At 46.2% G+C, this 25,886-nt stretch overlaps 1 protein-coding gene across 1 annotated transcript in view; it reads right to left on the bottom strand.

Moving 5' to 3' along the window:
- UTRN (utrophin) overlaps positions 1-25,886 on the bottom strand; it is a 481,902-nt gene that overhangs the window by 249,745 nt on the left and 206,271 nt on the right. Inside the window, exons 41-46 of the mRNA XM_064158262.1 lie at positions 19,604-19,792; positions 17,772-17,944; positions 5,525-5,675; positions 3,609-3,784; positions 758-893; positions 528-674 (exon numbers count right to left, since the gene is read on the bottom strand). Of these exons, the coding sequence (XP_064014332.1) occupies positions 528-674; positions 758-893; positions 3,609-3,784; positions 5,525-5,675; positions 17,772-17,944; positions 19,604-19,792 (972 nt within the window). The remainder of the gene's footprint in view (positions 1-527; positions 675-757; positions 894-3,608; positions 3,785-5,524; positions 5,676-17,771; positions 17,945-19,603; positions 19,793-25,886) is intronic.

Genomic DNA, 25,886 nt, shown 5'->3' with positions numbered 1-25,886 from the left:
GAACAAGAAATAAAAACACAGATAATCACTCTCACTTGGGCTGCTGGCTGAGCTGCATCTTACTCTCTAACCTCACTCTCCATTTTGGACTAATCCACTTTGCTTCCTAACCCCCTGGCTGAACCTCAGTTCTTCCTTGGGACTGGGGTAAGGTTGAGAGGGGTAGGGGGAAGGTGCAGGGGTGGTTGAGAGCCCCTCCTGGAGCCTCAGGTTTCTGGAAGGGGAGCTGTGTTTCTGTATTTCCTTTTACCTTGCATATTTCTGTCTATAACTGTATATACTGCAACTATCTGCTTGTATATTGGGCTAGCTGTAACTATAAGCTTCATTCATATTTCCAGAGCTGGCTGAGTCTAGTCTGGGTGATTTCCAAAGCAAGGGGTGGGGGTGGGTGGGTGGGGGGTGTAACACTCAAACCATCACAGACATTTATGTACATGTCACAGACACACGGAAGGGAAAACAACCAGTTCGAGCACACCACTATATTTTGTACTTCAGGTAACCAGTGCTGAAGAACCACACACCTTATTCCACCTCATATTGAGGGACTGCAGGCAACTGGAAAGTTTGTCTTTTTCACGAAGATCAATGTTTTTAAACAGTACTTCAGGTTCAGCTCTGTTCAGGCATTCCAGTTTGTCTCTCTGTACCTCCATCTCTTCACTTAGGACCTACGAGGTAAGAAGAGTTTTAGAGTGAAGTACAATACATACTTAAGCGAGAGTTTACACATATACATGTCAAGCAATCTTACCTGTAATTCTTGCAAGTTTTTCTCATGGTTGAATGCATATCTTGTGTCCAGGGCATTTTCTGCATTCTCCAGCCAGAGACGCAGCTCATCAAGCTTCTTCTTGTACTCCATCACCTGCTGATTCTCTCCTTTTAGCCTCAAAAAGGGAAACAAAAACCCACAGGCAACTCTGTAGTGAACACAGCACACTGGTCCTACATTACTTCAGATGCAAGTGTCATAAAACTATAGAATCAACCAAGTTAGAAGATAACATCAAGATCATCCAGGCCAACCTAGCACCCAACCCTAGACAATCAACCAGACCATGGCACTAAGTGCCTCAGCCAGGCTTTGCTTCAACACCTCCAGGGACAGCAACTCCATCATCTCCCTGGGCAGCCCATTCCAATGCCAATCACTTGAAAATCCACAAGTGAGTCTCCACGTATTTTCCCCACAGCCTCCCAAACTACCTTCCGTGACAGCAGCCCATTCCAATGCCAATCACTCTCTCCGCCAACAACTTCCTCCTAACATGCAGCCTAGACCTCCCCCAGCACAACTTGAGACTGTGTCCCCTTGTTCTGTTGCTGCTTGCCTGGCAGAAGAGACCAACCCCACCTGGCTACAGCCTCCCTTCAGGGAGTTGTAGACAGCAATGAGGTCTGCCCTGAGCCTCCTCTTCTGCAGGCTGCACACCCCCAGTTCCCTCAGCCTCTCCTCACAGGGCTGTGCTCCAGGCCCCTCACCAGCTTTGTTGCCCTTCTCTGGACACCTTCCAGTATCTCAACATCTCTCTTGAACTGAGGAGCCCAGAACTGGACAAAAGATCAAAGAGAGGCTTGTCTGAGACAAATATACCAGATTTCAGTGTATCTGGGATTGGAAAGTCCCCTTTCTGTTCTTACTGCTAAAAAATGTATGAGGATAAATCCCTGGAATGGAAAGTTATTTCTGGAGCCTACTTACATAATTATGCTTTTAACATCTTTTGATACATTTAGAAATGTCAAATCTTTTGTCCTAATGATTTAATTTCAAAAGTTTTATTAAAGCTTTGTGAGATTTCAGGATTTTTTTCCCCTTGGAAAATACTTTCACAATCAGTGGCCTTTTATTTTCGTCTGGAGCAAAGCTAGAGGTGGGGAGATTCAGACTGGATGTGAGGAGGAAGTTGTTGAGCATGAGAGTGGTGAGAGCCTGGACTGGGTTGCCCAGGGAGGTGGTTGAGGCCCCATGGCTGGAGGTGCTTAAGGCCAGGCTGGCTGAGGCTGTGTGCAGCCTGCTCTAGGGTAGGGTGTCCCTGCCCATGGCAGAGGGGTTGCACCTGGCTGATCCTTGTGGTCCCTTCCAACCCTGACTGATTCTATGATACTATAATTCTAAAATTTTTAGGCCTGAAGGTATAGTCATTACTGTGACTTATGTTTAATGTTTCCTGCAGGCTTTTTAAAAGTGTATTGTGTGACTTTTTCACTGGGATTTACCTGTTTTTGAGATAGTTGTATTACTTTGTGAGTATCTTGTATTTTAATGATGAGAATCAAATCCTTTGAATGCCAAAATGAATCCTTTAAAATGGTCAAGTACTGAAAAGCACATGACTGTAGAGGGACCTGGCCAGGCTGGATGGGTGGGCAGATGCCAATGGGATGAGACTGAACAAGGACAAGTGCAGGGTTCTACACTTCCGCCACAAAAACTCCAAGTAGCACAACAGGCCTGAAACAGAGTGGCTGAGAGCAGCCAGACAGAGAGGGACTTGGGAGTGCTGGTAGATAGTAGCTGAAGATGAGGCAGCAGTGTGCCCAGGTGGCCAAGAAAGCCAATGGCATCCTGGCCTGCATCAGGAACAGTGTGGCCAGTAGGACAAGGGAGGTTATTCTGCCCCTGTACTTAGCACTGTTCAGGCCACACCTTCAGTGTTGTGTCCTGTTCTGGGCTCTTCAATTCAAGAGAGAAGTTGAGATATTGGAATGTGTTCAGAGAAGAGCAACGAAGCTGGTGAGGGGCCTGGAGCACAGCCCTGTGCCGTCCCTGGAGGTGTTCAAGCAAAGCCTGTCTGAGGCACTTAGTGCCATGTTCTGGCTGATTGGACAGGGCTGGGTGCTAGGTTGGACTGGACAATTCTGGAGGTTTCTTCCAACCTGGCTGATTCTATTCTATGATTCTATGATTTCTGCAGTACATTTAAGCCTACTTCAAAACAGATTTTTGTTTTTGCTGACAAAATATTTAGTCAGTTGGATTAAATATTTGCAAACATAGACCTACAGATCTTATTCTATAGCACTGGAAATTCATAGAACAATGCAAGTGCTTCAATTAGTGTACCTTTGACAAAGCAAAACCAGAAACCAATGTAAGGCACTTAGCTTCAGCCAGAGGAAGTATCTGAGTATTCCTCAGCAATGACATGGTTTTCAAAACAAAGGAAACTGTAATTGTTGTTGTCATTTGTTAGGCTGCACTGAATAGAGACTCAAGTAAGCAGTCAGTTACAAGTATATTTATAAGAAATTGGTTCTAGAAGGCAATTCAAAGCACAGAGGTCTGAAAGTCAGGAAAATGCAGATAAACAACAGTATGCAATAGAATCAATCATAGAATCATAGAATCAGCCAGGTTGGAAGAGACCTCCAAGATCATCCAGTCCAACCTAGTACCCAGCCCTATTCAGTCAACCAGACCATGGCACTAAGTGCCTCATCCAGTCTTTTTGTGAACACCTCCAGGGATTGGCGACTCCACCACCTCCCTGGGCAGCCCATTCCAATGCCAATCATTCTCACTGTCTCCTTGAGTCTTTCAAACAAGATTTTCCTCCCTGGATCTGGTCAGACATCCAAATTCCTGATTAACTTAATACCTCTGTTGTCTATCCATGACCTCCGCAGTGACTGCTTTCCAGCGTCTGTTCAATCCCGCCAGCTTCTCCTGTAGGAAGCTCCCATCTGTAGCAGACAGTTTCTGTATGATCCCTTCCCCAGTTCTGTTCAATGCAGAAACACTGCTCTGATGGCTGCTGACTCCCTCTTCAAGTTCCTGTCAGAAACATAAAAGCCACACAGTTTTATTACTGACCTAAAGTGACTCTGACCTGTGACTCAAAACATGCAGGATGAATCCCGGGTGCACATGACTGAAACAGGCACTGAAAGCCATCTTACATAAAACTGGATGCTGCTAATTATTAAGAGCCTGTTGTTGAAACTAGTTGAATTTTCTAATGAAGATCATAAAAACAAATGATGACAGATTAGACTACTGAACACTAAGGCAGGATCACAAGAATTCAAGCAATCAGTGTTAGATTCCTTTCCTCCTCATGTACAGCGCTTTCTAGTAGTGCTAACAGATACTGTGACTTCTTTAACCACTTCTTCTCATAATCTATAAGCCTGACTATTTCTGCAACTATTTCAGCTAGGGCAATATTGGCTATGCTGCCATAGTCCCAAGACATTACAGAAGGAAGTCAGAAGACATCAGGATCAAACCTTCACATACACCTACTCCATAGTCCAGAGAGGCTGTGGAGTCTCCTTCTCTGGAGACTTCCAAAGCCTGTCTGGATGTGTTCCTCTGTGACCTGTGTTAGATAGGATTGTCCTGCTCTTGCAGGGGGGTTGGACTCAATGATCTCCTTGGGTCCCTTCCAACCCCTGATATCCTGTGATCCTGTGACCTAACCACTACAAAAACCTTACACAGGCAGTAAAAATTTCTCTGCAACTGGATCAGGAATAAGCTAAATTAAGAAAGTGAAAGATAATGCCCTGGAAGAAAACTCCAAGCAGCAAGAAAGATAAAATACAAACTGTGTGTTAGGTACAATATACATTTCTTTCACAACAAATACCTAACTTAGATAACACAGTATCACAGTATCATCAGGGTTGGAAGAGACCTCACAGATCATCAAGTCCAACCCTTTACCACAGAGCTCAAGGATAACCTCTGTTCCCAGGAGAATCAGAAAAATAAATACATCTGATTCTTCAAGATATATTTTCTTCTCCTTATTTAAAAGCAAGTAAAGCAGTTTAGCTAAGCAGAAAATTCTTCTTGAGGTGAGGAGAAAGTTCTTCACTGAGAGGGTCATTGGACACTGGAATGGGCTGCCCGGGGAGGTGGTGGAGTCGCCGTCCCTGGAGCTGTTCAAGGCAAGGTTGGACGTGGCACTTGGTGCCATGGTCTAGCCTTGAGCTCTGTGGTAAAGGGTTGGACTTGATGATCTGTGAGGTCTCTTCCAACCCTGTTGATACTGTGATAGGCTAGAAAGACATCTGGGAATAAACTTCCAGCACTGAAGTCTAAAAGAATTGAACTTAAGACATCTCTAAATAAAAAAAAGCCTCTTCTAGATTGCTTATACAAGGAGGATCTTGCACACTCACTGGTTAAAAATTCCTAAGTTACAACTGATCATTGCTAGGGTCCACTGTTTCTAATGATGAGAAAAAAAGTGGTTCCTTCAGTGATGAACAGTTTTAAAGGTGTAACAAAATACAAACCAACAAAAATGATGCCAACGTTTCAATTATCAAATTATCCCAACCCATACTGAATCAACATAAAACCCCATATTACAATCAGGAATTCAGCTCTTCCCCCTAAGGTCACTTTAAATTGCAATTAAAAGAATAAAAAGCTATTTTAAGAGTTACCACTTCTTAAAGCACAACTGCACTGCCTCATTTCGAATCTTTATCATCTATATAGAGTTTTAGGTAAGAATCTAGACTTTCCAGCTTGCTGCTTTTCCACACAAATCATACATACCTGCTGATGCAGCCCAGCTGTCTGCAGCTCCAGGCTGCCATCTGGACCACGGGCATCGGCTAGTAACGCTTCAGCTTCCGTTATCCAGTGAGAGAAGTCGTTGAGATCACAGTGGAACTGCCTCCACACCTCAATCGCTTTGTCAAAGCAACTGATTGAAAACAAAGCATTGAAAAAACATCTTAATTGTGTTAGTGAAAAGGCTGCAATTCCTACTCCAGCAAGAAAAGAACCTTAACAAAGCATTGAAAAACCATCTTAATTGTGTTAGTGAAAAGGCTGCAATTCCTACTCCAGCAAGAAAAGAACCTTTCCTCGTTAAAAAGAGAGGATAACATACAAGCTGGTTAAGTCCCAGCACTGACTGCTTCCCGACATAGCAGCAGCTGGTAAAAGCCAACAGTGCAGTCTGACATTAACTTCCAAATGAAGAGGAAAAAAAAAAAGGTCAGTCCTAAGCAAACTTTTATTTCTATCACTTAAAAATAAAGATTGATTAGCTGCATCGAAGTGGTCTGCAGAGCCCTTTTTTCTTTATTATAAACAGTTCAGATATCAGGCAGTGTGGAATATGAAATATGATAAATTACCATGAGTTTTCTTTAATTCATAAACTAGGAGTCACTGGTGCCTGGATTTAATAAGTGAAAGTGATGCTCACTCTACATACAATCTGACTATGACTGCATTATGATGGGCCTGAATAAGTAGGTCTTACACAATTTCATCACACAATAATTTATCAGGCATTTTGTTATTATTATCATCTTTGCAGCCTCTAATTAACCATAAAATCAGTCAGGGTTGGAAGGGACCACAAGGATCATCAAGATCCAATTCCCCTGCCATGGGCAGGGATACCCTACCCTAGAGCAGGCTGCCCACAGCCTCAGCCAGCCTGGCCTTAAACACCTCCAGCCATGGGGCCTCAACCACCTCCCTGGGCAACCCAGTCCAGCCTCTCACCACTCCCATGATGAACAATTTTCTCCTCACATCCAGTCTGAATCTCTCACCTTCAGCTTTGCTCCATTCCCCCCAGTCCTGTCACTCCCTCATAGCCTAAAAAGTCCCTCCCCAGCTTTTTTGTTGCCCCCTTCAGATCCTGGAAGGCCACAATGAGGTCACCTGGGAGCCTCCTCTTCTCCTGACTGCACAGCCCCAACTCTTTCAGTCTGTGCTCACAGCAGAGCTGCTGCAGCCCTCTGAGCATCCTCGTGGCCCTGCTCTGGACACACTCCAGCATCTCCACATCCCTCTTTTAACAGGGGCTCCAGAACTGGATGCAGTACTCCAGGTGGGGTCTCAGCAGAGCAGAGTAGAGGGGGAGAATCACCTCCCTGGCCCTGCTGGTCACAATTCTCCTGCTGCAGCCCAGGCTCTGCTTGGCTTTCTGGGCTGCAAGTGCACACTGCTGGCTCCTCTTGAGCTTCTTGTCCACCAGCACCCCCAGGTCCCTCTCCTCAGAGCTGCTCTGCAGCCAGCCACTGCTCAGCCTGGATTTGTGCTTGGCATTGCCTCCACCCTGATGCAGGACCTTGCACTTGGTCTTGTTGAACCTCATGAGCTTGGCTTGTGCCCACATCTCCTGCCTGTCCAGGTCCCTCTGGATGGATCCCTGCCCTCCAGCCTGTCTGCTGCACCACACAGCTTGGTGTCATCAGCAAATTTGTAATGTGTAGCTCACCTTAAAGGGCAACATTTGCTAACATGGAAGAAGCTGAATTATGAACCAGAAGGTTATTTTTAACTGAAGTGAGAGTTCTGCTATGTCACCAAACTAATAAAGTCAGTCCATTAATTTTGAATTAAAGAATTGTATCAAAAGGCATAGGGAGGCTTTCTATTTTTTGATGGCTAACTCCTACATTAGCATTAGGAAGGAAATGGGACAGGTATCTCCAAGGATACAGGTATTGAAACAAAGACAAAATCTCTATCAATGCTAACAGACTGGGCAGTATCCAATTCTAAACTCAATTCTAAACAGCTCCTGCACTCCCACTGAAAGTCTCCTTAAAGGTCTGCTGGCTCTATTGTGCATCCTTGTCCCTGACCATCTCCCAATCAGTAACTCCCTGAAGAGCTGGAAGTTTGCTTTCCTAAACTTTAGGGTCCTGACTATGCTCCTTATGACTGTAAACTCCACCAGTGCATGATCACTGCACCCAGGCTGCTTCCAATCTTGACATCCCTGATGAGCTTGCCTGTATTGGTGACCATTAGCTCCAGAAATCCCATCCCCTCAGGTAGGACTGTCTACTTCCTGTCTTAAGAAGCTACCATTGAGGCATTCCAGGAGTCTCCTGGATTGTCCCCTGCTTGCTGTATTACTTTTCCAGCAGATGTCAGGTTGGTTGAAATCCCCCAGCAGGATGACAGCCTGCAAGCAAAATGCCTTCTGCAGCTGGAATAAGAAGGCTTTGTCAGTAGGCTCCCCTTGATCAGGTGCCCTGTAGAAGACATCAATCACAAGGTTCCATTTGTTGTCTTGGTGTCTAATTCCTACCCATAAGCTTTTGACTTCCTCTTGGCTACTCTTCAGGGACATCTCTTCACATGCTATCCATTTCTTAGCGTAGAAGGCAACACCTTCTCCTCTCCTGTCCATTCTGTAGAGTCTGCAGCATCAACAGCCACACTCCACCCAAAGGATTTGTCCCACTAAGTTTGAGCACTGGCCACTATGTCACAGCTTCCAGCAGCATGGTAGCTTTGAAGTCCTTCTGTTTGCCAACCATGTTGCCTGCATTCATGTAGAGGCACTTCAAGCTGGGCTGTCAGCCACAGCACCTTCCTAGAGAAACACCCCTCAATTTCATCCAGGTGTTTCACTGATGTTGAATCCCTCAGGAGCTCCTGGCTCATCTCCACAAGCCTTTGAGTGCGCAGCAGTGCACAGAAGACCTGTCACAGAGCAAAAGCTCTCATCTGAAGCCCTTTGTTTTTGTGCTAACTCCAACAGCAAAGACTCCAGGGCTGCTGCATATAGACAGATGCGATCTGGAATTAGCAACATGACATCAGAGATACCCAAAGGCAAACTTTAAAAAGCTACACCACTGCATCTATTTTCTTCACCAATTAAATTCATCTCAGAGTTCCCAGTAAGACTGTTTTTGTCAAAAATAAACCTTGTTCTTTTACAGACACTCATATATGTTGGCACAGGCAGGGCCTTTCTGGGCCACTTCCAATGAAGAAGAAAACCTTCAAAGTTACCATTTTGTTTCCTGGCTTGACCTCTTGTTTGCACTATTTCAATGCACCAGACCAACCTTCAGACTGAGCCCAAATCTCAAACTCCTTTTATTTCTCCAGTACATTTTAGTCTAATGATATATTGTTTCACAGCAGTACCTCATTCCACATTTAATGTGAAGACATTTTAAGTCCTTAAAATAGTTTAACAGAACATTTTGTTGGCTTCCTTCAAAATTAAACAGTTTTTAGGGGAGTTTTGAAGATGTGACTCTGTCAGAATTCAGCATTTAAAAACTTGAGAGAAGGGCATTTTAAGAAACAAAGAATCATAGAATCAAGCAGGTTGGAAGAGACCTCCAAGATCACCCAGACCAACCTAGCACCCAGCCCTGGCCAATCAAACAGACCATGGCACTAAGTGCCTCAGCCAGGCTTTTCCTGAACACCTCCAGGGGCAGCAACTCCACCACCTCCCTGGGCAGCTCCTTCCAATGCCAATCACTCTCTCTGACAACAACTTCCTCCTGTTAAAGAGGATGGGGCCCAGCACTGAGGCTTTCAACCATGAAATTTCAACCATGAAATAAAGCTTCACTCTGATTTTGAGCAAGATGCACATGCTGCTGTTTCCATACAGACTGACTGCCCTGGAGGACAGAAGTACCAAAGTTCTGCCACTGCAGCACTGAGAATTTGCTACCACCTGCCTCCTCTGCAGGAATCCACTTGCTTCCAAATCACAGTCAACACTTTCAGCACTGGGGAGAAAGTCCACGACAGAAAGCCCAACTAGAAAGCCACCACTGCTACAAACAGTCCAACAAAGGGTTAAACCCATACACACACAAAGCACACAGACACACTTATTTGACTTGAAGATGTGTACATTAATCTAACATCAACTGGATTTAGTGGAACACTTAGAAGCTTTGATAAGCAGTTTAATTCCAGTCAAGCTTGGCTACATCAGAGCTTTTGTCAAAGTTTCAGCTACTTAGCTGGCACTCCATCACAAAATCATTACTGCCTCTGAAAACTAAATCAATCTTTCACCACAGACTTCAGATGCCATATCTCCTAATATTGACAAAATCTCCACCCACTCCAGAGGTAGAAAAAAAAGTCAAAGATTATTAAAGAGTCTTAGAATCATACAATCAACCAGGTTGGAAGAGACCTCCAAGATCATCCAGTCCAACCTAGCACCCAGCCCTATCCAGTCAACCAGACCATGGCACTAAGTGCCTCATCCAGTCTTTTCTTGAAGACCTCCAGGGACGGTGCCTCCACCACCTCCCTGGGCAGCCCATTCCAATGCCAATCACTCTCTCTGGGAAGAACTTCTTCCTAATATCCAGCCTAGACCTACCCTGGCACAACTTGAGACTGTGTCCCCGTGTTCTATTGCTGGTTGCCTGGGAGAAGAGGCCACCCCCCACCTGGCTACAATGCCCCTTCAGGTAGTTGTAGACTACCTGAAGTCTTCTAGCTTTCTTGCTTATACTTAGAGCAACACTAAGAAAGGCAAAAATATACTTGGGTCAAAGTTGTTCTTAATAACAGAAAGAGTACAAAAATGTTAATGCCAGAATACAGCATGTTAATATTATGCAAATATTGTCTCAATCAATTAATTCTCCTATCAATCAATCAATCAGGTTGGAAGAGACCTCCAAGATCATCCAGCCCTGTCCAGTCAACCAGACCATGGCACTAAGTGCCTCAGCCAGGCTTTGCTTCAACACCTCCACGGACGGTGACTCCACCACCTCCCTGGGCAGCCCATTCCAATGCCAATCACTCTCTCTGCCAACAAATTCCTCCTAACATCCAGCCTAGACCTCCCCTGCCACAACTTGAGACTGTGTCCCCTTCTTCTGTGACTGGTTGCCTGGCAGAAGAGACCAACCCCACCTGGCTACAGCCTCCCCTCAGGTGGTTGTAGGCAGCAATGAGATCATTTCAGTTCAGTTAAGGCAATTCACCTTCAGCAGCCTCTATTGTGGACTAACACTGTGAAAGCTTCGATGTACACCGACATGGTGAGCCTCATGCATCCTGCCCCCAGTGCCTGTTGCTGGTTGTACTGTTTCATAATAAAAGATAGGAGGTCTGCCCTGAGCCTCCTCTTCCCCAGGTGTCCCAGGCTGAGGCTATAGGGTTAAAAGTTTTTCTGGGGACGAGAAGATTGTTATTGAATCCCATCATCCTGCTATCTCTTTATAAACTCACAACAAGGTCAGCTCCCTCTCCCTTCCTCCTCCTCCTGCCCTGGGTGTGTGGCAGGAGCCACTTTATCAGGAAGAACATGTAAGCAGCAGGCCTCCAGGGGCTTCTTTAGGCCTCTTTGGATGGCAGAGGCATTGGCAGGGGAGGACTGGAGCACTGGGGAGTATTAGATTCAGTTTTTGGGATGGGGAAAAAAATTCAAGGGGGTTTGCCAAGGATGGGATAACTGCTTTGTAATGTCTAGCTCTGTATTTTCTCTCCAATTTGATCTGAGAGTTTAATTTCTGTCAGCTCTCTTTAAAAAAAAGCCACTTCTGCAGGCTGCACACCCCCAGCTCCCTCAGCCTCTCCTCACAGGGCTGTGCTCCAGGCCCCTCAACAGCTTTGTCGCCCTCCTGTGGACACCTTCTGGTACCTCAACATCTCTCTTGAATTGAGAGGACCAGAAGTGGACACAGCACTCAAGGTGTGGCCTGACCAGTGCTGAGTACAGGGGCAGAATAACCTCCCTTCTTATTGGACAGTACCCAAAGCACGTGGAGGGGCTGCTGTCGATGGCCTCAAAGCCATTAAGGGCTTTGGAGTTTCCCAGGCTGTTTTCTCAGAAGCTGGGAGTCTATAGCACAGTCTCTGACCTGGTTCCTCCTGGTTCCCGACTCAGCAGCAGCCTTGCCAAGGGGCAGGCAGGATGCAATGCCATGTGCAGGCTTGGCACAGCGTCATGCTGGCTGTGCAGGCATCTAGAGCCTGCTGTGGTCAACTCGAGGCAGTGGAGCTTCATAGAATCAACAGAGAATCAACCAGGTTGGAAGAGACCTCCAAGAGCATCCAGTCCAACCTAGCACCCAGCCCTGGCCAATCAACCAGACCATGGCACTAAGTGCCTCATCCAGGCTTTGCTTCAACACCTCCAGGGATGGCGACTCCACCACCTCCCTGGGCAGCTGTCATGGAAGGGAGCAGAGCCCTTTTGCCCTATTGCAGAATTTTCATTTATACACAAAATTGTGGCTCGGAGGCCTTCCATCGAAAAAGTCAAAATAATCTTTTCTATCTGCTTGCACTGACGCAGCTGCTGTATCAGCAGTCGTGCAGGCCTTGGGAGCATCTCTCTCTCGGAGAAACAAAAGAACAAGGGGACACAGTCTCAAGTTGTGCCAGGGGAGGTATAGGCTGGATATTGGGAAGAAGTTCTTCACAGAGAGAGTGATTGGCATTGGAATGGGCTGCCCAGGGAGGTGGTGGAGGCACCGTCCTTGAGGTTCTTCAAGCAAAGCCTGGCTGAGGCACTTAGTGCCATGAACTAGCTGATTGGACAGGGCTGGGTGCTAGGTTGGCCTGGATGATCTTGGAGGTCTCTTCCAACCTGGTTGATTCTATGATTCTATGTTTTGGAAAAAAGGTTTGAATTCTCAGACACGGTGACCACCTGACAAACAACTGCTGGGGGCTGACCCCTGGGTGGTTCCATAAGTTGGTTTTGGTGAGAATTAGCCAATTGTATGGATTGATTATAACTTTGTGCCAATCTGTAAGAATAACGTAGAATAGCCTGGACTGGAGGGTTACACCTCTTTTGAGCATTATAAAATGGTGTGCCTGCCTGGATTGGGAGCTTACTTGCTTGCTTGAGCTTGAGCTTGCCTGCCTGCCTGCCTCGCTCCTGCCGTGGTGACCTCTCGTTCCTGATCGGCCCTGCCTGACGAGGGGCCCGCAGAGGCCTGAAACCCGCTTGGGCCCGATCCTGACGAACAAAGGGACACTGCCCAAACCTCGAACTTTGCTGAACTGAACTACGGAACAGTGAGTAAATCAGAGAAAAGACTCTTTACCTAAAGACTGAATAACTTTAAAGACTCAAAAGAACTCTAAAGAAATCACAGACTCTCCTTTATCTGCTGTTTTCTGAACTGTTATTCTACAACTTCAATCCTAAAAGAACTCAGGTGGGGAATTTAGTTTAGGAGGGGATCTCTGTGTTTGAGCAATAAATCACTTGAAAATCCACAAGTGAGTCTCCACGTATTTTCCCCACAACCTCCCAAACTACCTTCCGTGACAGCAGCCCATTCCAATGCCAATCACTCTCTCTGACAACAACTTCCTCCTAGCATCCAGCCTAGACTTCCCCCACCACAACTTGAGACTGTGTTCCCTTGCTCTGTTGCTGCTTGCCTGGCAGAAGAGACCAACCCCACCTGGCTGCAGCCTCCCTTCAGGGAGTTGTAGACAGCAATGAGCTCTGCCCTGAGCCTCCTCTTCTGCAGGCTGCACACCCCCAGTCCCCTCAGCCTCTCCTCACAGGGCTGTGCTCCAGGCCTTTCACCAGGCTTTGTCACCCTTCTCTGGACACCTTCCAGCACCTCCAGGCAGTTCAGGATGCAGTGAGGCAGCAGCAGCAGCTGCTGTGGTACCTGTCCATCCCTTTTTATCAATACCAACCCGAGACTAATGGGCCTTTGGACACAGATTAGCCAATCAGAGTGGCACTCTGCCAAGCTTCACCACGTTAGGCAAAGTCAGGGCTCTCGTTTGCCCTTCCTGCAGTTGCTTCTCACAGCACAGAAGGAGAGGGAGCACAGGAACATGTCTGGATAAGCCAGAGTCCTTAGACTCAATGGCTCCAGGTCTTTTATTCTCTTTCCTCAGGTTGTTTCTCCCTTCAGCAGAAGGAAGAAGAGCAAAAAACATGCCCAAGAAAGCCAAGGCACCGATAAGCCCATTTTGGCCTATCAGGCCTACCACAACAGCACATAAATAGACATCAGATTCAGGAGTAGCTGTTATCACATACAGCAGGTGTCCAGAGGCAGCCAGCAAGAGCACAGAAAGTGGTACCTAGCTGGCACCAGTGTTTGTGCTTCAATATTTGTTTCCACAGGGAAATAACAGCACCTGCTGAGTTGTTAAATTGATGCTTTGCTGACTCAGTGGCCCAGAATTTCCTTGAGTCTATGCTTTGTCAACACCACCAACTGATTTTGATAGTCCTACACATACATAAGCTTGTGTAATGCATAATCTTCCTGTCCTGCATCAGGAATGGTGTGGCCAGCAGGAGCAGGGAGGTCATTCTGCCCCTGTACTCTGCACTGCTTAGACCACACCTTGAGTGCTGTGTTCAGTTCTGGGCCCCCCAGTTTAGGAGGGACATTGAGATGCTTGAGCGTGTCCAGAGAAGGGCAACGAGGCTGGGGAGAGGCCTTGAGCACAGCCCTACGAGGAGAGGCTGAGGGAGCTGGGATTGGTTAGCCTGGAGAAGAGGAGGCTCAGGGGAGACCTCATTGCTGTCTACAACTACCTGAGGGGAGGTTGTGGCCAGGAGGAGGTTGCTCTCTTCTCTCAGGTGGCCAGCACCAGAACAAGAGGACACAGCCTCAGGCTGCACCAGGGGAAATTTAGGCTGGAGGCGAGGAGAAAGTTCTTCACTGAGAGTCATTGGACACTGGAATGGGCTGCCCGGGGAGGTGGTGGAGTCGCCGTCCCTGGAGCTGTTCAAGGCAGGACTGGACATGGCACTTGGTGCCATGGTCTGGCCTTGAGCTCTGTGGTAAAGGGTTGGACTTGATGATCTGTGAGGTCTCTTCCAACCTCGGTGATACTGTGTGATAAAAAAATTTTTAATTAGTAAGGTCGTTTTGCTTAGTGGCAACCTCAGTGTCTAACGTTGCTTGCAGTGTGAGCACCTTCAGCTTAGCAGCGACTTCCTGAACATGCACTTTAACCAATTCTAACTTGAAACACCTTTCTGACACACCTTTCCGTGTCTAAGTGGTACTGAGATTGGTTTTAAACATTTAAAGTTTATTCAGATAGAAGACATTATCAGTTTAGAGCATGTCCTGCAAGGGATGAGAAGAAATCAGATCTTAGGGTTTGTTTTTTTTTTGCGGGGGGGGAGGTTTCCTACTTTTTTTCACAGTATCACCAAGGTTGGAAGAGACCTCACAGATCATCAAGTCCAACCCTTTACCACAGAGCTCAAGGCCAGACCATGGCACCAAGTGCCACGTCCAATCCTGCCTTGAACAGCTCCAGGGACGGCGACTCCACCACCTCCCCGGGCAGCCCATTCCAGTGCCCAATGACTCTCTCAGTGAAGAACTTTCTCCTCACCTCCAGCCTAAATTTCCCCTGGTGCAGCCTGAGGCTGTGTCCCCTTGTTCTGGTGCTGGCCACCTGAGAGAAGAGAGCAACCTCCTCCTGGCCACAACCTCCCCTCAGGTAGTTGTAGACAGCAATAAGGTCTCCCCTGAGCCTCCTCTTCTCCAGGCTAACCAATCCCAGCTCCCTCAGCCTCTCCTCGTAGGGCTGTGCTCAAGGCCTCTCCCCAGCCTCGTTGCCCTTCTCTGGACACGCTCAAGCATCTCAATGTCCCTCCTAAACTGGGGGGCCCAGAACTGAACACAGCACTCAAGGTGTGGTCTAACCAGTGCAGAGTACAGGGGCAGAATGACCTCCCTGCTCCTGCTGACCACACCATTCCTGATGCAGGCCAGGATGCCACTGGCTCTCTTGGCCACATGGGCACACTGCTGGCTCATGTTCAGGCGGGTATCAATCAGCACCCCCAGATCCCTCTCTGTCTGGCTGCTCTCCAGCCACTCTGACCCCAGCCTGTATCTCTGCATGGGGTTGCTGTGGCCAAAGTGCAGCACCCTGCACTTGGAGCTATTGAAGCCATCCCCTTGGACTCTGCCCATCTGTCCAGGGGGTCAAGGTCCTGCTGCAGAGCCCTTCTGCCCTCCAACCCAGCCACATCTGCCCCCAAATTGGTGCCATCTGCAAACTTGCTGGTGACTGACTCCATGCCCTCATCCAGGTCCTCTATGAAGATGTTAAAGAGGATGGGGCCCAGCACAGATCCCTGAGGGACACCACTAGTGACAGCCACCAGCTGGATGTGGCACCATTCACCACCACTCTCTGGACTCGGCCCTCCAGCCAGTTCCTAACCCAGCACAGAGTGTTATTTGATGCTTGTGGAAAGAAAATGAGATACACATTTTCCTTGAGAACTGATTTCACTATTCTCTTGTTCTCTCAACCCACAACTTTTTTTGTTATATGGCCACCTCTCATCTTCAGTTACCTACAAAGATTAAAGTATAGCATGTACAATAGTTGCCAATAAAGACCCCATCCTTTCAAGCTTCTACTGTCACTCAAAAGGAGCCTTGAATTCCATGATAAAAGATAACATACTCAACATTTTTCTTCTAGAGCTTTGCTTTGCAATACCTTTACAAACATCCTTTTATTGATTTTGTAAACAGACTATTCCATTTCCTAACCTAGAAGCAATCAGCTTCATAAAAGGACTCAAGCTATGATTTGCACATTAAGTGTTTTAACATCCAATAACTCTGGCGACTGGGGTGTAATACTGTCATGGAGGACCTGTGGGCCTGAAAATAGGCTTGTTTATGCCCTGCCCTGACATGTTTTTCTGCCAGGACCCCTGGTTGTAAACAGATTGTGTAAGCCCCACACACCCAGCTCGTGTCTCCCTGGTGTAAGCCCATGTGATCCCCATATTTGGGAAAGTCCAGGCAAGTGGCATTTGCCTATTATGGTAAGGTTTGGCTGGCTGCCAACCTGATTGGTCATTCTAATGGCCAAGGGGCCATCAATCTCAGCCCACATTCAATAAATAGGGGTGCACAGGTAAACAACGTGCTCAGACCCCGGCTCGGATGCCGTTGCTCACACTCGGAGCCTCACTTGCAGCTCAGACCCTCATGCTCTGACCCATCTGCAGCTGCCTGCCTGCGTACCTTAGTCACAAAGCTCACTTAAGCCTGCCTATATATATAGGCAATGTGGAGTCTGTAGTCTCCCAAGACAGCTGTGCACACTTGCACACCACTGTGTTATCAGGACCAGATCCTGCATTGCCTTTACCTACAGAGCTCAGACTCCCAGCAGCTGCGCACACCCTGCATGCCCGCTGCCTATCACTGCCTGGTAAGCGCCACTGGTCGCCGAGTTACCAGGAAGCAGACTCTGCATTGTCTGCATGCTATTGGCCTGTCTGGCCAGCTTTAGATCATGCTGAGACTGCACGACATCCTTCTCCTGCACCTGAGATCCTGCCTGCTAAGAACCCCTGGACAGAGCATCCAGAAGAAGCCAGCAGCACCAAGGCAGAGATTGCATCCCTCACCAGAAGAATCAGGTCAGAGACCATCACTTCCACAGAAACTGGGAAGATTCATCCTGCCCCCTGAAGCCAGGAGAATTCCAGCCTCAAAGTCCATGGGCAAAGCTCCCCTGAAGTCTGGACACTAGCATAGGCTGTGACATAGCCCCAGAGGGTGACTGATAATTAATAAGAGTTGTGAGCAAAAGCTTTAATACCTCTGTAATATAAGTTGCCTCTGCCACAGAGCAGAATCAGTTCCCAGCTCGCTTTGCTGTGCAAATAGCATATAGACCCCAAAACGGTATTTGCCACGGGGGAAAACTCCTCTCTCTGTTTATAGTTTGACTGTTTGCTAGTTATCAATAAGTCACTGTACATATTTTATCCTGAATATTAATATTAATATACAGTGGTTGGGGGTGGCAGAGTTCAGAATATTTGGTTTAATAAATGTATATTTTTACATAACATTATCTCACCCAAATTAATTTCTCCCCTCCGCCACAACAGGCGTAGGTGGCAGAATACCCCTCCGCGACAACTACTAACATATTAAAGCTGATTACACCCCAAATGTTTCATTACCATCATTAAGGCATGCTTGCAAAACCTTCTTTTCAAGTGTAATATTTACCCCACGGTCACAGAAACCAAACATCTTTGACTTACCACTTACGATCGTTGTACATTCTGTTAATTCTGTCCCATTCTGCATTCAGCTGGGTCAGTGCATCTCCTATTTGCATGGCCTCGTGTCCAGATGCTTCTAATATCACATCAGGCTGCTTCTCATGGATAACTGCAATTTGATCTCCAAGTTTATCCAAAACATCTTTTATGTTCTGCAAGCACAGCAATGACATAAAAAAAAAAAACATGAAACACCAGAAAGAAATTTGCAATAAAAATACCAGAATGTTATTTCTTCAAAAGAACAGAATGCTAGGGGATGGAAGGCACCTCCAGAGATCACCGAGTCCAATCCTCCTGCCAAAGCAGGATCATCTAGGGCAGCCTGCACAGGAGCACACCCGGATGACTTTTGAATGTCTCAAAAGATAGAGACTCCACAGCCTCTTTGGGCAGCCTGTTCCAGTGCTTCGTCACCCTTAGTGTAAAGAAATTGCTCCTCATGTTTCCAAAAATCAGTGTCTAGAACAAGACCATGACCATCAGCATCAGATTAAATAATTTTTACAACTTGACTGAATAGTCTATCACACCTTTTAAAGCATGTGTCCTTTTCAGCTTTTTCATGAAGGAGGTGAAATAATCATAGAATCAGAACAAATCAGAGGTCACCAAAGTCGCCCTTCTCTGGACACCTTCCAGTGTCTCAACATCTCTCTTGAATTGAGGGGCCCAGAACTGGACACAGCACTCAAGGGGTGGCCTGACCAGTGCTGAGTCCAGGGGCAGAATAACCTCCCTTGTCCTACTGGCCACACTCTTCCTGATCCAGGCCAGGATGTCATTGGCTCTATTGGCCACCTGGGCACACTGCTGGCTCATCTTCATCTACAGTCTACCAGTACCCCCAGGGCCCTCTCTGCCTGGCTGCTCTCAGCCACTCTTTCCCCAGCCTGTAGCACTGGTGATACTGTGATACTGCTTGGGGTTGTTGTAGCCAAAGTGTAGAACCCTGCACTTGGCCTTGTTCAATCTCATGCCATTGGCCTCTGCCCACCCATCCAGCCTGGCAAGGTCCCTTTGCAAGGCTCTCCTCCCCTCCAACAGAGCAACACCTGCTCCTAGCTTGGTGTCATCAAGCTTCACAGTATCACAGTATCATTAGGGTTGGAAGAGACCTCACAGATCATCAAGTCCAACCCTTTACCACAGAGCTCAAGGCCAGACCATGGCACCAAGTGCCACGTCCAACCTTGCCCTGAACAGCTCCAGGGACGGCGACTCCACCACCTCCTCGGGCAGCCCATTCCAGTGTCCAATGACTCTCTCAGTAAAGAACTTTCTCCTCACCTCAAGCCTAAATCTCCCCTGGTGCAGCCTGAGGCTGTGTCCTCTTGTTCTAGTGCTGGCCACCTGAGAGAAGAGAGCAACCTCCTCCTGGCCACAACCACCCCTCAGGTAGTTGTAGACAGCAAATGTCAAGTCTCCCTTTCTCCCTATTCTTAAGTAATTATTTTTTTCACATGACAGATTAGCAGCAGTGTTAAAGAGTTGAAGCAGGAACATAGGAGATCTGCTTTATCCTTTCTGCACATTTCAGGCATGCTACATGATAAGAAACACAACAATTTCCCTAACAAGGAGTTAAATTCTTCTCCATCAACCTCCCACCCTGTGTTCCACTCTGTGTGCAGGCTCTGCATAGAAAGAAAAATCAGTCATAAAACTCTTGTTTAATTTTCAATGCATATTGATCCAGTATGTACTGAATAAAAATTCAAATAAAGCTAGACAGTGGCTGCAATGATTTTTTTACTTCAGCCACTACCTTCCCTTCTTCCCTCAGACTGCAATGCTTAGAGATTCAGTACCTTCAGTGCATCTTCCTGTGCTGAAAAATCTTCATAGATCCCAATATTTAGCTCAGGTGCATTCAGCAGCAGTTCAACATCAGCCATGGCCAGCAAGACTTTGTTGATTTCAACCAAGTATTCAGCCGAAAAAGGTAAGGTCCTAACTTCTGCAAAGTGGCTTTTTAACCTCTGCTGGACAGGCATTGCCTAAAACATTTCAAAGAACAAACAATTACATGCTAAAAATCCCAAAGCATAACACAGTAACTCAGTAAGCTATATTCAGAAAAAAACACTTCTACATTAAAAGACAAAGCAAAGCCCTCTCCACCAAAATGACATCAAGCTGAAAGTCCTGCAGAAAACTACTCCTGTATTTATATTTACAAGGTAGAAAACTGTAGATAGGAGGAGTCAGAATGGCCTCATATCATTCCTTATTAGAACTCTGGTAGTGGAAAGGACACTGGTGAGGATTAAGGTAAGAGAAACAACATTTCTGGAACTTACACTTCTTGATTCTATGATAGAGCCTGTATCTAGTTACAGTTACAACCTAGCATCTGCTTCTTGCATCATCAGGATTGACAAACATTAATCTACTGAAGCAGCTTTTTTATTGTTATTGCTCCTCTCCCCACTCTTTTCAGTAAGTATTATCCCTCACATTTCCCAAATTTGTGCTCCAGCAGTACTAGAATAGGCTTTTTGCAGCAATCCTCTATCTGTTTAGAAGTCATTTGGATGGTATTTAAAAGTCATTTGGGTGTGGTACTTGGGGATATGATTTAGGGTGCACCTTGTAGCGTAGCAATCTCATTTGGACTTGATGATCCTGAGGGTCTTTTCCAACCAGAATGTTTCTGTGATTCTGTAATAAAAGACACTAACTCCTCAAGAGCTCAGCATTTCATAGAATCATAGAATCAACCAGGTTGGAAGAGACTTCCAAGATCATCCAGCCCAACCTAGCACCCAGCCCTAGCCAATAAACTAGACCATAGCACTAAGTGCCTCATCCAGCCTTTGCTTGAACACCTCCAGGGATGGTGACTCCACCACTTCCCTGGGCAGCCCATTCCAATGCCAATCACTCTCTCTGGCAAGAACATCCTCATAATTGGTGAGAAGCCTGGAGCACAGCCCTGTGAGGAGAGGCTGAGGGAGCTGGGGGTGTGCAGCCTGCAGAACAGGAGGCTCAGGGGGGACCTCATTGCTGTCTACAACTACCTGAAGGGAGGCTGTAGCCAGGTGGGGTTGGTCTCTTCTGCCAGGCAAGCAGCAACAGAACAAGGGGACACAGTCTCAAATTGTGCCAGGGGAGGTCTAGGCTGGATGTTAGGAGGAAGCTGTTGGCAGAGAGAGTGATTGGCATTGGAATGGGCTGCCCAGGGAGGTGGTGGAGGCACCGTCCCTGGAGGTGTTGAAGCAAAGCCTGGCTGAGGCACTTAGTGCCATGGTCTGGTTGATTGGCGAGGGCTGAGTGCTAGGTTGGCCTGGATGCTCTTGGAGGTCTCTTCCAACCTGGTTGATTCTATGATAACAAGAAGCCCATACTGTTCTGGCTGTAAGATCAGGCTATCTAGCCAAACACCACGCTGTCAGATTAACCAAAAGCAAGAACAGTAATTGAATGCAGCTTTTTCTTAGATCGTAACGATTCAGATCCAGGCCATCATTTAAAAAGCCAACTGCAAGACACTAAACTCTGCTGGGCTTGGCCAAGATAGCAGATACAGACACAGCAAATACTCCAAAAAACAAAAGCAGGTTTTTGCTTTCAAAAAAGGTATCTTGTGCAACAGGATTCTGTTACCTGAAAATAGCCTGGTTCCTTAAAATCAACAATACACAATTAAGTCATAGAATCAACCAGGTTGGAAGAGACCTCCAAATACTCAAAAATTCAAACAAAATTTAAGCCACCATCCTTTACTCAATAAATTTGAGTCAAACAAGACAGAGGCACTCAACTGTAAGATTTACTAATAGCAGAGAATAACCTGAAGGGCATGAAGAACAAATGCATGTTTTCAGTGATTTCAGACAGTGAGTTTAATTTGACAGTCAGTCTGCAAAAGCCTAACTGACAGACAGTAAAATATTAAGCCCCAGTAACAAGGCTGTTGACAAGCACCTCCAGATATTTCCAAGCTGTGCCAGTTTGAAGCTAGCTGGAATGTTTTGCTGAGAAGAACTAGGTTACAGGCTGTGAAAGGGAAACTATGGTGATGTCTACTTCACTCATAGGCTTGCTGAGAGGTATAAGAACAAGAATGTAAATATAGCTAGGACATTTGATCACTGCCTGGGCTTTGGGCTGCATTCTCTCTCTCTGACCTAACCTGATTAATCCACCTGCTTCCTAACCTCCCCTGGCCAACCCTCCATTCTTCCTTGGGCACAAGGCAACATCTGGGGTAAGGTAGAGAGGGATGGCAGAAGGTGGAAGGGTGGTTGGGAGCCTCTCCTGGGGACTCAGGTTTCTGGGAGGGGAGTTGTGTTTCTGTATTACCTTTTAGCTTGTCTGTTTCTGTCTATAACTGTATATACTGTAACTATCTGCTTGTATATTGTGCTAAGCTGTAAATATAAAAGCTTCATTCAATTTCCAGAGCCAGCTGAGTCTAGTCTGGGTGATTTCTAAAGTGGGGGGGGGGGGGGGGGGCAGGTAGCACCCAAACCATCATATCATTTATTTTGGCACCAACATGGGGCAAACGAATTTTGAGTGATTGTTAATTAACTCTGGGAATCAGAATGAAGCTAATGAAGCTATTTTACTTAGTGGGGGCTATTGTGGGACCTATTTTCTGCTTTCTTGTCTATAACTGGATTAAGGCCCAAATTGGTTACCTTTGGTTTAATCTAAGTTTGAAGAAGATTAAATCAAAGGTTACATCAAATTTTTTTTAATTGATTTTGGAGATTACATCCTTGGGTATGTTTGATTTAATATTACAGGGTCTTTTCCAGCAACAACACAAGAAATGATACTGCTTTATCAATAGCTTTAACGAGAGTGATTTTGCCTAAGACCCAGTTACCTAACTCTTGCTCTGAATTTCATTCATGTAAGACTGTGGCATTTCTGTCGTGGGTTATCTTAGGTCTTGCAATTTTGATTTTCATATTAATTTTGGCATTATGTAAGAGAAATTCAGATGTGGTGCCTTTAAGAAGCCAAGAGAAAAGGCCAGTGTCCCAGATAAGCACCAGTCTGAATGTAAATGATTCTAGCTCAGAGAGTTCTAGAGAAGGAGGGACCACTGCTACTCCTCCTCCCCTAGATTCTGGGAAGGATGCCAAAGTCCTGGGTAATAACAATAACATGGCACAAAGCTCAGGAACAAAGATAACTGCTCAGACTCAAAATGTTTCTTCAGCTAATTTGACTCCTCAGGCAGCAGAAACCCCTAACCCTAAGCCAGATTTGAACTCACAGGCCTCAGGTCAGACCCCAAATAATTCAGACCCACTAGAGGAAACCTCAGCCCAGTTTTTTCTGGCCCCAGCCAAAGCCCAGGTTAAGACAAAACATTTCACAAAGAGTGATTCAGAAGAGGACTTAGGAGAGGGGACCTCTGGTGCACAAGAGGAGGAAGAGGAAACATATAGTCTTTGAGATTTGGCCAACATACTCAGATCTCAGTACTCTGACAGAGGAGCGTTGTGAGATTGGCTGCCAAGAAAGAGAATGGTTCCGAGGAGTTTAAGGAAAGTTCTGTTTCTAGGCCAGGGACAACCAGATCAACAAGGGGGAGAGGAGGAGGATGACATCCAGGATTCCAGTGATCCCCTCAGAGAGGTCAGGGAAGTTAGAAAGGAATACACAAGAGAATCAGGAGAGCCAATCCTAAGGTGGCTAGTGAGATGCCATGGCATTGGTGCCAGTGCCCTGCAGGTAGGAGACAAGTCTGCCAAGCAGCTAGGACTCTCACCAAGGAGAGTGGAGTGGACAAACACCTAGCAAGTCCTCTTGGTAAGGTTAGCTTGTGGACATGCCTTCTGTTGGCTGTGGCTATGAGATATCCTTCCCGAGATGATCTGCCATGGGCTGCCAAGAAGTGGAACACCATTGAGCAGGGAATTAAGCTTCTGAAGGAGTTTGCTGTGAAGGAAGTGCTTTATGGAGATCATGGCACACATGAGCCTGATGACATTCCTCTTGGAACAGGTCTCATGAAGAAGCTGATTAAGCTTGCTCCTTCATCCTATACTAACATTTTGGCCAGTAAATTCCTAGCAAGGAGTGATAATGGAAGGTCTTTCACTGTTGGTGAGTTCACTGATCAGCTCAGGCAGGCAGAGGACAGCTTGGCACATTCTGCCCTAGTCTCTGCCATAAAAAGTCTAGGTACAGAGATGAAAGATAGCATTAAGGATGGCATCAAAGATGGCATGTAAGAACTGAAGGAGTATCTTAGAAACATTTCCCATCTGGTAAAGGATACCGTTCCTGCATCATCTGAATGGGTGCATGTTTCTGCAGTCAGGAACAGACGCCCACCTCCTGCAAGGCAATTCCAGCCCAGGAGGAGACAAATTCCACCCAGACAGCAGCAATCACGTGCGTCACTGTGGATACTTCTGCGTGACACATACGGTGAGAACATGAACAAATGGGATGGTAAACCTACTTCAGCTCTTTCAAAGAGAGTCAGGGATCTGCAGAGTGGCAGAAACAGAGGCAGTAATGCCCGAAAAGTAGCTGTCACTTCTTCAGCTCCCCAGAGCAACTGCAATTGTTCCAACAGTTGCAATTCCTCTCACAACACCACCAATCACTGTGTACACCCCACATGCCATGTTCAGCATTAGGGGTGCCCTGCTTCCAGCCAGGAGGAGGAAAGGGATAGTAGAGAGAACTGAATCTATTGGAATGTGTTCATTAGGTGGCCTGGCAGTTCAAGAGTTGGGCAATACAGGGCTTTAGTTGACACAGGTGCTCAGTGTACTTTATTGCCATCCAATTGCAAAGGGACAGTCTATCACTATTTCTGGAATCACTGGTGGATCTCAGGAGTTAACTAAGTTGCAGGCTGAGAACAGTTTAACTGGTAAAGAGTGGAAGAAACATATTATTGTATGGGTCCTGATGTGCCTTGCATTCTGGGAATTGACTTTTTGAGACAAGGTTGTTTCAAAGATCCTAAGGGTCACAAATGGGCTTGCCAGTAGGCAAAATGTCTTGCTTAGAAAATACCAGTCAATCTGCAATGAAGCCAACAGCGAGAAGAAAGACTATCTGTAGCAAGGAATCTTCCAAGTGCACCTTTCTCCTCTTTGCAGCCTCATGACTGACAGGTCAAACACAAAAACTGAATCATGTTGTTTCACTTTTTACTACTTATGGCTCCATTTCCTTCTATCTCCCCAGCATCAGTGAGGCCCCAAGGAGCTCATGTGCAAAGCACACAGCACACCCAACAGAGCAGTTAGATATCAGGCAGTTAAACAGACCCTGGGGCCATCTCTGCTGCCCAGCTCTGGGTGGAAGATTTAGTCAGTAACTTGAAAAGTGTCTCTAATGGGAAGCAGATTTAGAGGGTGAACTGATACTGTATGACCAAGGACAGCAGACTGCCTGCCACAGCCCTGCAGCTATCACAGGCAGCTGAAGAGACACAGCACCACAGCTGTGCATAAAGAGCACGTTGTGATTTTGTGGTGTCTCTCACAGAGCCAGTGCATTTCACCCCTGCCTCCAAGTTAATTGATGCTGGGTTAAAAAAAAAAGACTACAGAGCAGTCAGAGATTGATTTGCTTTAATTATGAAGCTTCAGATGCAGAAACTAAGTAGTACTTGACAGATTGCCTAGCTCCCAAGCTTGCCCAAGAAATTACTTGGTGCTTTACATGGTTCCTCACTGTTATTGCCTAAAATATTAATATAATTACCATGCAGCCAAAGGGTTGTGAAGGATGAAAATGAAGGTTTACTTTTAATAAAGCAATTAAAAAAACCCAAAACAACAAACACCACACCACAAAACCACCAAACCACAACAAAAGCCAAAACAAACACTGAGAGCATCTCTGTTCTCATCAACTAAGACATACAGCTTTCTGGGCAGTATATTTTAATCAAAGTCTGACATCCTATTAAATAAGTTATCAAGATCTGCACACACAGGTAACAACACATAGCTCTTCTCATCAGATATATGTCAACTTTTGTCATTGTTATTAATCTTCATTGTGTACAGTGGTATCAATCACATTGTGCTTAGGGAGTCATTATCACTCCCTAAGCACTTGAATCAGCACAAAAGGCAGTCTCAGAGTAGTCACAACATC

Source organism: Pogoniulus pusillus, chromosome 18 (genome assembly GCF_015220805.1).
Source record: "Pogoniulus pusillus isolate bPogPus1 chromosome 18, bPogPus1.pri, whole genome shotgun sequence".
Classification (NCBI taxonomy): domain Eukaryota; kingdom Metazoa; phylum Chordata; class Aves; order Piciformes; family Lybiidae; genus Pogoniulus; species Pogoniulus pusillus.
This window is presented reverse-complemented; position numbering and strand designations above follow the sequence as displayed.